The 14,759-nt window shown below is 34.6% G+C and overlaps 2 protein-coding genes across 3 annotated transcripts; one reads left to right on the top strand and one right to left on the bottom strand.

Annotated features, from left to right (window-relative positions):
• Nucleotides 1–4,561: 4,561 nt before the first annotated feature.
• On the bottom strand, nucleotides 4,562–8,092 carry LOC131938215 (putative cytosolic iron-sulfur protein assembly protein CIAO1 homolog). Of its 2 annotated transcripts, none has more exons than XM_059296146.1 (4): nucleotides 7,988–8,092; nucleotides 7,031–7,174; nucleotides 6,611–6,871; nucleotides 4,562–6,127 (listed from the first exon to the last, which is right to left on the bottom strand). In XM_059296146.1, the coding sequence occupies exons 2-4, from the start codon at nucleotides 7,161–7,163 to the stop codon at nucleotides 5,514–5,516; spliced, it is 1,008 nt and encodes a 335-aa protein (XP_059152129.1). In that variant the 5' UTR covers nucleotides 7,164–7,174; nucleotides 7,988–8,092; the 3' UTR covers nucleotides 4,562–5,513. The 2 variants fall into 2 exon arrangements, with proteins under 2 accessions (XP_059152129.1, XP_059152121.1); XM_059296138.1 differs by having other exon boundaries at nucleotides 4,563–6,127; nucleotides 7,959–8,092.
• A 257-nt stretch (nucleotides 8,093–8,349) lies between these two features.
• LOC131938232 (ras suppressor protein 1-like) lies at nucleotides 8,350–13,852 on the top strand. Its single transcript, XM_059296157.1, has 9 exons — nucleotides 8,350–8,572; nucleotides 8,927–8,977; nucleotides 9,414–9,481; nucleotides 9,624–9,676; nucleotides 9,844–9,962; nucleotides 10,294–10,376; nucleotides 10,532–10,646; nucleotides 11,688–11,820; nucleotides 12,023–13,852. The coding sequence occupies exons 1-9, from the start codon at nucleotides 8,464–8,466 to the stop codon at nucleotides 12,108–12,110; spliced, it is 819 nt and encodes a 272-aa protein (XP_059152140.1). The 5' UTR covers nucleotides 8,350–8,463; the 3' UTR covers nucleotides 12,111–13,852.
• The last annotated feature ends 907 nt before the right edge of the window (nucleotides 13,853–14,759 follow it).

Here is a 14,759-nt window from a genome sequence, read left to right as displayed (position 1 = left end):
TTTGAATCTCAGTTGTTGTTTGTTTTTTTTTTTAATAAGAAACTTGAGGACGTCGCTAGCTAAAGGCTGTGGGTCTGTATAATGGCTTGCCCTTTGTAATTCTGTTACCTGATATTGAATGACAACACGGGGGGAAAATGATTGTAAATGCTAAGAGTGTGTAGTATATTATCTGCGATCCATTGTTCCAGATTTCTCATAAAAGACCCTGTAGTTGCCTAGTGACAACTGCAAAAGATTCGGTAACTGCCTAGTGACAACTGCAAAAGATTCGGCAACTGCCTAATGACAACTGCAATGTAACAAAAATTACGTGACATTTCAAAATGTCTGCCAGTAGAGAGCCCCCCCCTCCCCCCTGCCCCCTCCCTCTCTTCTTAAGAAGTCAAAGCCCCGAACAAGGCCTGGTTTCCATTACTTTTTTCTCAATTTTACTTCCATATAGCTTCTTATATCAAAAAGATTAATGCTGTCATTACATACAGTGAAATTTTCCGTTGTTTAGGTAATTTTCTTGTTTAAAAAAGTATTCAAAACAGTGCCCTACCCACCCCCAGCTCCAAACCCCACACCTGTACACCCTACCCCGATATGCCTCTTATGTTGGCACGTGATAAAACCCTATTACAACATAAAGTACATATTAAACCGACAGCTGGCTCAGTTTTTATTTTATTTCCACCTCCTGCCCCCCCCCCCCCCCGCCCCTTTCCCAGGCTTAATATAAAATAGTAATGGAATTAGATCCCCACAATGAGGCGACCATTAAAACAATGACACGTTGCAGGCCTTTTTTTATGTGCGACACGGTCAATAGGATCGCTAATCCTTACAACGTTTTTTACGAAGCCACTTCAAGGTGAAATCTATATCTATATATATAATTCTCTTCTGGGAGCCGTTAGAAAACAAGCTGCAAGCGCGCCTTACAGTCCCCTCTCTTCCTCTCTATCGCTACCCCCCCCCCCCCACCACCTCCACCCCCTCACATGGTTTGGTGAGCTGTGGTTCATGCTGTTTACATTTTACAATCATAGAGACGGGTTTGGTGACGGCTATTAGGGGCAGATAATTTAGTTTGAAACGATTTTAAACTTAGAGGAGTTAGCTAAGAGGAGGCTGCTTTCATGTGGGGGGGGGGGAAGGGGGGGGGGTTTAGTGTTTTTAAGCAAATATTTTCAGTGGCAGCATTGGTACTGTCGAATTCACAAATTATAAATTACTGAAAAGTAGAAAAAAAAAACGACTAAATAGCGGCGTATGATACGCAGCGGGTCGGCTCGTCTATATATATATAATTCTCTTCTTGGAGACCCTAGAAAACAAGCTGTAAGCGCGCCTTGCAGTCCCCTCTCTTCTTCACTAGGCCTAAGTCAACCTCCCCCACCCACCACATGGTCTGGTGAGCTGTGGTTGACGCTAAATGTTAACAATCATAGAGCCGGGTTTAGTGACGCCTATTAGGGGCAGATAATTTAGTTTGAAATTATTTTTAACTTAGGTGAGATAATTAAGGGGAGGCTGCTTTCACGGAAGGGGGGGGGGTATCGTCCTTAACGACCAACTGATAGTATTTTAAAGCAAATATTTTCAGTGGCAGCATTGGTACTGTAGAATTCACAAATTATGAACCACTGAAAAGTAGAAAATTAAACAACTGAATAGCGTCGTATGATACGCCGCGGGTCGGCTCGTATATATATAATTCTCTTCTTGGAGACATTAGAAAACAAGCTGTAAGCGCGCCTTGCAGTCCCCTCTCTTTCTCTCTAGGAAGTCTGGCGAGCTGTGGTTCACGCTGTTTACAATCGTAGAGCCGGGTTTAGTGACGGCTATTAGGGGCAGATAATGTAGTTTGAAACGATTTTAAACTTAGGGGAGGTAACGAAGAGGAGTTTGCTTTCAATGGGGGGGGGGGGGGGGAGTGGGGGGGAGTGAGATGGGGTAGGGGAAAGGAGGACGGTATCGCCCTTAACGACCATCTGATAGTGTTTTAAAGCAAATATTTTCAGTGGCAACATTGGTACTGTCTAATTCAAAAATTATGAATTACTGAAAAGTAGAAAATAAAACTAAATAGCGGCGTATGATACGCCCCGGATCGGCTCGTAGTAATTAATCCAGGTCCGCATAATCGAATTTATATTCAAGACTGTGATACGGGAGGGGGGTGACAGTTTTGCTATCTAATAAATAAAAACGGTTTTTTTTAAAATAACCAGTGCACACGAGTGTGTCTCATGTTAGCAAGGTGGTTTCAGTGTGGTGTGACATCAAAACGTGAAACAAAATGTCGATTAGCGTGTCTCATCGTAGTGGTGGTCGCAATCGTTTACACTGGATCATCATGGCTGCCATACAATAAGTGGTCTAGCATGGCCGTTATATATGACACAACATAAGACAGTTTTCAACAATCAGCACCGACTTCATGCTAATTACAGATCCAGAAACAACCACTATAACCATCTACACAAAGATAACAACAAGCAATCAGAAACCACAATCACCATCACCATCTACACACAGAACGACCAACTATCAGAAACCGCAGCCATCATCACCATCACCATCTACACACATAGAACAACTAACTACGAGAAGCCACCATCATCACCATCACCATCATCACACAGAACAACCAACTACCAGAAACCACAACCACCATCACCACTCACCACCACCTTCTACACACATAGAACAACCAACTACCAGAAACCACATCCACTCTACACACACACACACGGAACAATCAACTACCAGAAACCACATCCACTCTACACACACACACACACACACAGAACAACCAACTATTATCTTTTATTGGGATCGCGGGTACCAAACAAGGTACTCAAGTGTGACCGAAACCATATTTATAGCTCATAATTCTTTCATTTAGAAAAAGCCTAGAACAAACTTTGCCAAACTATTCCATTGATAACACAACAATGGGACGTAACTCAACGTAGCTACCCCTCTGTAACCTTAGTTATAAATTCTGTTTAGTAACAGCTGTGTGAGTTATTGTTTTCAATGGAGAGTTTATTCCCTTGTTTATTATCCTAAGTCCTTGGTATTTATCTGGTGGTGCAGTCGGCCTACAGCTGTTGATAAATTATCGAGGAGGACTGGAACAAAAGCCTTTGTTGATCGCTTGGGCCTGACGCAGATATTGATATACTAGATAGTTGCCTGACGCAGATATTGATATACTAGATAGTGGCCTGACGCAGATATTGATATAATAGATCGTCAGCTGGATTGTGGGCATTGTCATGAGTAGGGGCAGATTAGGATTGTGTGGAAGTGGCTAAATAGCTGAGTGTGTGGCTGTGGTTTAGTGTAGGATCATCGCTGTTTGGCTGTGGTTTAGTGTGTTGGGCCATCATTTTGTATGGGTGTCTATCTGGCTTTGTGTGTGTGTGGGGGGGGGGAAGGGGCTCTTTTAGAATACGGCTCTTGGTGAGTGGTGAGACCTGACTGAAATTTCACTTCTACACCATCCATTCCCCCCTCACACATGTGGGGCCGGGGGGGGGGGGGTCAAGCGTGTGTGAGGTATATGCTACTTGGGGATCGTATTTTGATTTAATTACCAGTATAACAGTATGTAATTACGTCAGAATTATGTGTTTTGTGACTTCATTTAACAGATTCTGTCTTTTTGTGATGACGTGTGGCGATAGGGGGGGGAGGCGAAGGCTAAAATTGCTTGACCCATTTATGGAAGAACACCAAGGCTCGGCCAAATATTTCATTTAACAAACCAATCAGTGAAGAGCTAATTAACCTAGCCATCATCTTAAGACAGATCACGGCCTCAGGCTACCACCAGGTTACATATGACCGTCAGGCTACCTCTGGCTTGGCTGTACGACAGGACTGCTATATGTAGCAGAAACCTAACAGCTAAGTTGTTCCCTGCAGATTCTGCGTTTAAATGTTGGTTTGTCCCACTCCTAGGAAGCCATTAACCAAAATAATTTACATTCGATGTATTATGTGGGCTGGGTGATATGTTTGGTGTACGGATGGGTTTTGTTCGATATGTTGCGTTCAAATAAGTCCATTAAGCTTCTCTTACATCACAGCCAATTTTTAAAAAAAAAGAACTGTTTACCTAAACACACACTAAAGTTACGTCACACAACCACCGACGATACCCCTTAAAATTGCACCTTTTTGTTGTTGTTTTTTTAAATATCTATTTTACTTTAGTCTATCAATGATAGGTGAAATATGCCGTGTTTTGTGTATTTGTTCCACATTACATTTTGTTTTTTACTAATTTAATGAATGTTTTATTGCTAAAATGATAAAGATTTTTAAAAATTTCAATCATAAACTAAATGAGCTTTTTTTTTCACTGACAAAAAGGCAGCGTCAAATAGTATTAACAGTAGCTATCTCGCTTCATCATTTCAAACGTTTATATTTGGGTTTTTCAGTTAGCTCTAGCCATGATTTTAAACTATAATCAACATGTATCTCTTCAACCGTATTTCAACAAAATAGTTTTTCATGAACTCCTTAATTTCACAATAAATAATCTAGTGTCCAATACCCAACATAGTCAGGTCTACTGACTACACACAATATTATTTAACCAAGTTCTATAATCCTGTACCCATCCAATGGATTCAAACAAGAAGGGCCATAACCTTTACATAATACAGTGTCTAGACCTACATGACAGTATTACAACAATATTTAGAAAAAAGAAGTTTCAAAATTTTGTTATTAAAGCCAATCAATAGTCATGTTTTTGGGGGAAAATAAATTGTTTTAATTAAAATAAGATCATGCTTAAGTAACTTCTAATAAAGCAGCTGGATCACAAAAGAGGATTTAAAAGCTTACATTGTCACAAGAAATGAATGATCCCATGTGACTTGATCTCAATGTGTTCCAAGGTTTCTGGATTCATTTGTATGTTTACAGCTGAATGTTTTCTGTTCTATAAACAACGCTAGAACAATAAGACTAACTTGGTTTTAACTGGTAACATGTTTTTTTTTTACATTTCAGTGTACTTGGAACAAACTAGAATTGAATTTTTTGTTCATGTGTTACTTCAAAATATAAATAATCAATGCCCATTTTCCTTTATCATACATCTTTTATGACCATGACTAAATTGACTTGCATGTTAAATAATCAATCATGCATACATTTAACCCACTTGGGTTTGATGCTTCAAAAAATGTGTAATAATATTATTTTTTATAATAAACAATATTTATAAAATACATCTGTGGCATTATATTGCTTAAAATTATTAGTAAAACTTTTACAGTAGCTTGCAACACTAAACTCAGTCCCCAGTGGCTAGCAGGATATAAACATTTACTAAGGCATTTTAATATTTTATCATACTTTCATAAGAACTTGAATTTTGTTTTATTTTTTTATTACACAAGTATTGTACCGCTTGTTCATTGTTTTATAATAACTAAAGATAGATATAAATCTGTTTCTGGGTTAAAATAAATACAATATTCCATTTCAAAATGTTAATCTTGTTCTAAGCACCACAACTTGACTGAACCATCATCACTACAAGAGGCCAACAACCCCTGCTCTTTAGGGTGCCAGTTTATGCTGTTAACATCTTGAGAGTGAGCTCCCCTTGCTCTAGCAGCCAGCTCAAACTGAGGCTGATTTTTGGCATCTGCGGTGGGAAGCTCTTTGTAGATGCAAATGCTGTCATCTCCTGAAGCTGTTGCTAGGCAACCAGAGAGATGGCACCAGCTAATGTCGTAGATAGGTCTCTCGTGGAATCCACTGATTGTACACACACACTTCCATGTGGGGAGATTGTCCGTGGTGGCCACACCTTCTGGGTTGCCAGGCTCGTATTCTTGCCAGATTTTAACAGTAGAGTCTGCACTGCAAGAGGCCAGCCGACTGCCAGATTTATCAAAGTCAAGTGACCAGACAGTGGAGCCGTGACCTTTCAGCGTGGCAAAACATTCCCAGTCATCTGACTGCTCCCTGAAGAAGCGGATTGTGTCATCGTAGCCACAAGAGGCAAGAACTTCCTTGTGAGGGTGCCACTTCACATGTTTAACATCTTGAGAGTGTGTTGACATCACGCTAGCACATTCAAACTCTTCATCCGCTGTCACTGTAATTGTGGTTATATTATTTATTAAAATTCTGTTATGCAATTATAATGGAAGAATGAACAAAATATATATAATATATAATCTATTATATTTTGTAATGTTTCTAATCAAGATGAGGACTTGTTAAAGCATCAAGTGAAATGTTTTAACAATTATATATATATATTATTACACATATATTAAAATTAAAGGTACTATTAATATATATCACATGGGACAGCATGGTTATGGTGTAGCGCTCATGATTGCTAATTTGATAGTCAAAATTGGTTCCACTTCTCAAGTATGTAGGACATCTTTGAGTTTTCCAAGTTTTGGTGGGTATCTGACTCCAACTGGGAAAAGCAAAGTTTGCTCAGAATAGAATAGAGAACTCTTCTTCTGGTTTTGGACCCTTTTGTCTGACAGTGCACTTAACTACTTCAGTACGGTTTACACTTAAAGACACAATATTGGGTTGATGAAACACAAGAGCAAATTACCTTCCCAAATCCACACACTCTTGTCCCTACTGCAAGTTGCAAGCAAACTTCCCGTACAGGCCCATGATGCACCCTTCACCTCATTCTCATGCCCCTCTAAGGTGGCCAAGCATTCAAACTCTCCAGATTTCCTACTCCACACACTGGTGGTAGCATCAAAGCTTGCCGCAGCCAGGTACTGACCACAGGGTGACCATGACACAGATCTTACAGTTCTAGTATGGGCATCAGCTAAAACAGACTTGCACAACCATTTGTCACCTAGTAAATTAAATGTTTCAGTTTTTTAATTCAGACTGTTTATTATTACTTTATTATGTCACAAAAATGAAAGAAGAGATCAAAAGAAATTACTTTTTTCTAAAAATTACATTTCTTAACAGTTATAAACATAAACAATTGAAATCAAATGGTTTGGACCTTCTTTTCCCCAAATTCTGATTGTTTTGTCCCCACCACACGAAGCTAGAAGTAAACCACTGGGACTCCATGAAACACACCAGGCTCTGTCTGTGTGGCCATTCAATGTCTGGAGTTCTCTTAGAGTCTGCATTCTCTTCTTTGCTAGAAATAAATTAATATTTAAAATTACAAGCTATAATGTTGATGTTATAGTATTTTGTTTGTACTCCAATATTAAAATTAATTAGGCCTATACTGTGAATAAAATTTGCCTAGGCCTTTACTTTAGCTAATGTTTACTAAATTATTCTAGTATTAAACCGCCTATATTCAAAATAAAACACACTGGATAAAAGTTTGGTCAAAGTAACTTTTTTTATTACATCAAAATTATTAGGCCTAACAATTGGTTTTTGAGTCAACTTGCAAATGAAAAAAGGAGCCTAATGAATGGATATTTAATTATTTATTTACTATTTAGCCTACTCTTGACAAGAGATCTATATCTATATAATATATATAATTTAAATCAAAACTGGTAGGAGTATGAATTCAAATTTAGTTTAGTTTTTAATCAAGCGAAACAGAAACTTGAAATCTGAAACTGGCCGAGTCACTGGACAGTGAATACTGGCTACAAAAAGAATGGCAATGGTCTGATGGAAAAGATCCAGTCAGTCAGACAATTTGAGAGAGTGAAGAGTTAAGACAAGGTCACTAAAGACAGTTATGTGTTTTAAAAAAAAACACTATTTTACTAGTATATAGTATATATCAAAGTTAATGCAAGGTGCCATCATTCATCAATAAAAGTCAAAGCATGAAAGGAAAAATTAAATAAAAATAAAAGCTTGCCTCAATCATTAACTGTCATTAACTATTCTAACACACGGAGTCAATAGGCCTAATGATTTAATTTAATTAATAGGCTAATAAATATAAATACCTAATATATTTAAATATAGATCAAGTAACCTTAGTCCTAAGTGGATCTTATACAACTACAGGCCTAAATAAAAATAAAATATCGAGAAAAAAATACTGAAATATCTAACATTTAGACTTTTATTTTAGAGTTATCGGAATTGTTTTATTCGTTTACTAAAAACAATCAGTTGATAAACCAAGAGAACAATTAGATCTAATAGTTTTTTTTAAAATAATCTACTTTAATTGAAGATATATTTACATCGATTATTTATTGTTTAGTTTTACTTTGTTTTCATTTAACCAACTATTGGTAAGTCTGAATCGAAACAGCAATTCATATTTTTTAAGTTTATTATTAAACTATTTTTACCAATTTATCTAGATTTACAAAAGTTGGATCAGGACTATTTATTATGTACACTTCCGGGTTTCCTTAAATAGTCAATAAATAATTCATTTCTTTAATAAAACCTTCTTTAATTGTATAAGCTAGATCCTCTAAATCTTTTTTATTTAAAAAAATGGCTAGTAAACTAAAAAAAATGGTTGATGATGCAAAAGAAGGAAATAGTACAGAGCTGGTTTTAGTTGATAAAAACATAGTCAACATTCTGGAAATTCCTGGCTTTGGTAGGGGCCTACATCTGTTTTTTTTAAATTTAAGTTTTAGCAAATCTTTTAGTTTTAGTCCTTTAATAAAAGTTTTACTAGTATGTCTTTTACAATCAGTAACTTAATCGTTTGAATATTTATGTATAGTCATAGGCCTATATTTATTAGGCCCTAAATTAGGCCTACAGTTTATTATATAAGGATGATCCCTTTAACTTTAACACTTACTTACAGTACTTTAGTCACTTACACCCTTTATTGTTTATTCTTTAATGATTAATGTAGGGTTGAGTCTTCCTTGGAATGTGAAAACAGTAGGCCTACTAGTCTCACATTATCACATTATTTAAAATCTTTTTTTTTTCATTTCAGTAAACTTGAAAAATCTTACCAAGCTGGTCCTTGCCCATAACAAAATAGTTTGTAAGTATTGGTTAATCTAACCGTACAATACTGAGTTGTGTATCTTAGCCACATGTGTGCACCACACTATACCATTGAATAAGATCATCAAAGCTCTAAAATTATTACCAGCTTAAATCACAACATAGAAATGGAAATAATAGTGTACAAGAGTTGATTTTTTAAAATTATATTAAGAATTAAACTCAGAAAACAAAATGACGTAAAATTTTGAACTGTTATGATTATGTTCCCTGTTTTGTTTTTGCAACATGCCCTGTGCAAGTATTAAATACAATACGTTTCAACATAATTTTGGGCTTCACACTAATAAGACTTATTGTCACACGATGTCATTGTTGTAAGTTTATTATGTGAAATGTAGAAAAACTATTTCAAAAAAGCTATAGTGGTAAATGCACTGTTTCATTCAAAAATGTTTTCTTAATTTTCACAGCTATACCTGGAAACATTGCTAATTTTCTTAATCTTGAAATAATTGTTTTATTCAACAACATGATTGAGGTTAGTTATGAGCTTCACTTTGTTACTATTACATTTAGTATTTATTAATTCATCAATAAACTGATACACACTTTTTGTTATATTTTATATGTTGTACATAATGTTTTATCTATGTCAATAAATTGTAACCTAAATTCTTCAGGAGCTACCAACTACCTTGAGTTCTATGCCTAAGCTAAAAATTTTAAATGTCGGGTGAGTCACCTTAATTATAGATTTAGAACCCTTTAAATAAAAGATTTACTTTTCAAACATGCTTTTGTACTCAAAGATGTTTCTAGAACATGAATAATTTTATTATATTTAGGATTTAACTAGAGCTTTCATCCTGTCTTTATTAAACAGATTGTTTTATTTTGTAGAATGAATCGGTTGAGCTCACTTCCCAGAGGTTTTGGTGCATGTCCTATGCTGGAGGTCCTGGACGTAACATACAACAACCTGAATGAAAATAGCCTTCCTGCTAACTTCTTTTGCTTAGGTTGGTGTTGCTACAATAGGCTACATACAATAACCTGAATGAAAATAGCCTTCCTGCTAACTTCTTTTGCTTAGGTTGGTGTTGCTACATACAACAACCTGAAGGAAAATAGCCTTCCTGCTAACTTCTTTTGCTTAGATTGGTGTTGCTACATACAACAACCTTATTGAAAATAGCCATCCCACTAATTTCTTTTGCTTAGGTTGGTGTTGCTAGCAAAGTCCAAACCTCTTTTTGAATCACTTTCAAAAATTGATAATGGTCCTCATATTAGGTTATCTTTTTAAAACTAGTTGATAAAAATCACATTTGAATACTTTCTTGTTGTCAGATACATTGAGGGCACTGTACATGGGAGATAATGATTTTGAACAACTGCCTCCAGAGATTGGGCGTCTAAAGAACTTACAGATAGTAAGTTTATGCATGGAGATTTGTAGTAAACTTTTAAAATAGACAGAGTGTTAAGTGAATATCTCTTTTTTTTAAAAATATGACTACAATTATCTTGTTTTATATTTCCCCCATGGTTGTAACTATCATGTTATGTTTCACTCCGTTGTTTACAGTTAGTTCTTCGTGACAATGACCTGGTTGCCTTGCCTAAAGATTTGGGAGAACTGACTCGCCTGAGGGAACTCCACATCCAGGGCAACAGATTAACTGTGCTGCCTCCTGAGATGGGTAACCAAAGTTTTCATCAAATGTACTGAGACAGATGACTGTTGTAGTCATGTGTGGTTCTTGCTATATTGGTGCTGCTTACAGTGTCAAATGTACTGAGACAGATGATTGGTGTAGTCAAGTGTGGGTCTTGCTATATGGGTGCTGCTTACAGTGTCAAATGTACTGAGACAGATGACTTCTGTAGTAAAGTGTGGGTCTTGCTATATTGGTGCTGCTTACAGGGTCAAATACAAGTTGTAATATGAAATTCTACACTAGTGTGAAATAGAGCAGAAGTACTTTAATATGAAGACAACCAATTTTCAGCTTTTGAACCACATTTATTGTTTCTTGTTTTCACAGTCATCACTCTCTCATTCCTACATCTTTTTAATTGCTCATCCAGCACAAATACTCTTTAAACCAAACTAAATAATGTCCATAGTAAATAAATGAAACATGCATGACAATGTCATAGTAAACAAATGTAACATAAGCATGACAGTTGTGATGTACCATAGTTTCCCTTATGGAACTGCATGGCCTAAGTGGCAGAGCGGTAGGTTGCTAACCAGAAGGTCCCTAGTTCAAATCCAGGTCCAAGTCAGTAGAACATCCCTGAATCCCCGATTGATTGTTTGGTCTAATGAAGATTCTTTTCTCTTTATAGTTTAACTGGCTCATTTAAATAAAATATTTTCCTTTGTGTCTTAATCAGCAAAATCTATAGGCTAATAAATCTTATCTCACAGATTAAACCTAAACATTTGTGTTCATTACTTCCTGAATCATCCAAACTGTTTCCTGTGTGAAATTTAAGACATATTTTGTAATGAAACATATAGTCTGACCGCGACCACCTTACATTTTTTGTAACTTCCAAGACCCTCAACAGAACTTGCTGAGATCTCAGTAGTGATGTTAAAATGGGAGTTTATGCAGGAAGATTCATTGACATGATTTTGCCTTGTCCTGTTTTAGAAAAATGACACTTAAACTACAATTTTTATAAAACTTATGGTTTGCAAAAAATATACCCAGATGAATTGTTTATCTCAGGCAACTTAGACCTGGTAGGGACGAAGCAAGTTTTTAAAGCTGATGGCAATCCGTGGGTGGCGCCAATAGCTGACCAGTTCCAAGTTGGTGTTTCACATGTTTTTGACTACATACGCTCGGACACGTACAAATTGTAAGTAATGCTAAATAGATCCATTTATTGTCCTGGAGATTTGGTTTGATAATGTTTAAGATTATTTATTTTTCCAGCTTGGAAATTTTATTTCATTATGTTTAGGATGATTTTATTTTTCCAGCTGAAATAAGTTTCGCATGTTGTATAGCTACTTGCTGTTTTGAATCTCAGGATGATAAAAATGTTGTTCTTGTTTTAGCTTGTATGGTCGTCACATTACAGCAGGGGCAGCTCATCCTCCCAAGACTAACGACAAGTCCAAGAAAATCAGCAGGATCAAGAAATAGGACAGATTGTCTAGTTCAGCATCTATTTAGGAATGTCTATTTTATCAATATATTAATACTATAGTACAAACTTTTAAGTTGTAAAATAAAAACACTTTTTAAAACTATTTATTGCTAGGATTAGCAATTAGCTGATATTTAAACTTAAATCCCTCACTGGGCATTAGTGTCAATAAATTTCTAGTGTATTTTCTGTTTCAGAGGGAGAAGAATCTCTTTCTCAAGTTAGAGAATACTTTTCAAATTTACATGGTAAAAAAAATAATTTTAAAAAATACTTTAGTAGACTGCATTTTTATATTTCTTATAATGGCAGTTAATCCATTTACTCTATTTTCTTTGATATGGCTTTGGTTTAGTAATATAATCACTTAAGCATAATGTACATTAATGGTCCAATATTCTTTAAGTTAAATGTGAGTTTCATCTTTGTTTCAAGTTGAGTCATGTGATGTTTATCTTTGTTTCAATTTGAGTCATGTCATGTTTGTTGTTTATCTTTGTTAAAATTTGGTTCTGTAGTGTTTTAAACACATTTACGTAGTCATGCATGATCAAGCTTTAGTATTATTTTCCAGATTTGAGTTTTATTTGGTGTGAACAGGTATTCATATGGTTTTTATAAATTGTGTTCTCTTTTTAAATTATGTGTGGTGTTGGATAAGTAGATAAAATGAAGTTATGTTGTTCTAGTTGCCGTGAATTAGATGTTACATAGACAACTAGAACATTTTGTCAACAAACTTATCACTGCCTTAGTATGTTTTACTCTTTCACTCTGCATCAACTTCATCATCCGTGCAGGTAGATTTCCTTCTGTGATGTCATACAATTAATATGTACATAATTGCAATATTTAAACATGTTATATATAAATGGTGCTATACTTTTATTGTCATATGTTAAAATGTACAACAGCATATAAAATTAATACAATTTTTAAAGTTTCTTTTTGCAGTTTTGTAATTATTTGAATTGATTTTGTTTTGGTATAATCATAGTCCCTAAAAACAATTTTGGCTTTTCTTACATCAATAAACCTGGTCACTTTCTTTCTCTTGTTGTGGTGCACCAGTGCTATATCCTGCCTTCTTTCTGCCTTTACCTCTGTTCTTCTACACTTGTCCTCATTCATGCTTTGCTCTACCAAATATTTTTATTTTTCAACTTAATTCTGTATTTTTAAGTAAACTATGTAATTATGAATTACAATAAAAATCCTTTTATGTACATCATAGTCATATTTTTTAAACAATATGTATTTTTTATATGTAAAGTAAATGAATGTAGCACTTTGGAAAAGATAGTAGCGGTTCTTTTGTGTATTGATAACAGCGATGACTGAACAATTCAATTATAATCATTTTAAATATATTTTAATGAATGGATTTGACAAGAGTATTTCAAATAATACATTACATCTAAAACATTCACATTACATAATATTTTGTTAATTTTAATCTTTTAGGAAATGTTTGACACACAAGTCAATTTTCAAAATAAAATAAAAACATGAGGTAAATTTTGTTGTAATGTATTAGCCTTAGACATTAAGAAAAAACTTTGTTGTTGTGAATGTGTTTTGCAATGTTTATGTAATACTCTTCTGTATGGCTTGCTGTTAGGCATAGTACAACATATCCTTATGTTGTTAGTTCAATACTCATACCAATCATAAACATATTATCCAATAAATCTGCTGTACTGCAAAGGATTGTAAGCCTTTTTATTATAAAACTCATTTTTTATTATATATCTCATAATTTATTCAAATGTGTGTTTAGACACTGGAGGAACATCTCAAATACGGCAAGAAATGCATTATTAATCACCAATAGTCTGACATTGAATTATCTGATGTTGGGTGTAGACAGTTTTATTGTAATGGCAAATAACAACTGAAGTAGGGAAGCTATTCTCTTTTTTCTCCAAACTCTCACTGTGAACGTCCTTTGGCTAATTAAGTAAAATAATGTAAAACAAAATGCTAGCTGGCACATTCAAATCTTTCAATTTTTTAGCTCACTTTAGAAAATCTCAGCTGGGATGGGGATTAGCATTAAACTGAAGTAAAAATAATTAATAGATATGTATTTCAGATAACAACAAGTTGACACGGTGGATTTATAAAAAGAAAATAAATATACATCACTTATAATTATAAACAAATAGTTGACCTGGAAATGTGGTGTGTTGCTAGAGATCTATACGACTACAATAACTTAGGCCCTACCTGTTGAAATTCTAAAAGTTATAATATTTTAATGTTCTACTAGTGAAAATTAACAAGTTATTAACATGTCACTTACTAGTTTAAAATATTTTTAAACTTTGATGTCCTTAAAAATATGTTGTACACAACATATTTTAAATGATAGAAAAATGGAATATTTTTATTGTAAAAGTTCATACTAAAATTTAATTTTAAAACATAACTAAAAGTAGAATAAAATCAAGGATTTCAAAATTTCATAGACTATAAATGTGTAAACTTAAGTGAATGTTGATTCACAATCTGTGTTTATCTTAGTTTATAGAAAATTAAGTTTTAATAAAACAGTAGCAAATTTACTTATTTTAAAAAATGGCATGTCAATCTTCAAATACACCAGAAATAAAACATCCTTTCTTTATTAACAATATTAATGA

Source organism: Physella acuta, unplaced genomic scaffold (assembly GCF_028476545.2).
Source record: "Physella acuta isolate Inbredline_101_S28 unplaced genomic scaffold, ASM2847654v3 ptg000017l, whole genome shotgun sequence".
NCBI lineage: Eukaryota > Metazoa > Mollusca > Gastropoda > Physidae > Physella > Physella acuta.
Note: the sequence above shows the minus strand (reverse complement) of the source record. Positions and strands in the feature narration are given on the sequence as shown.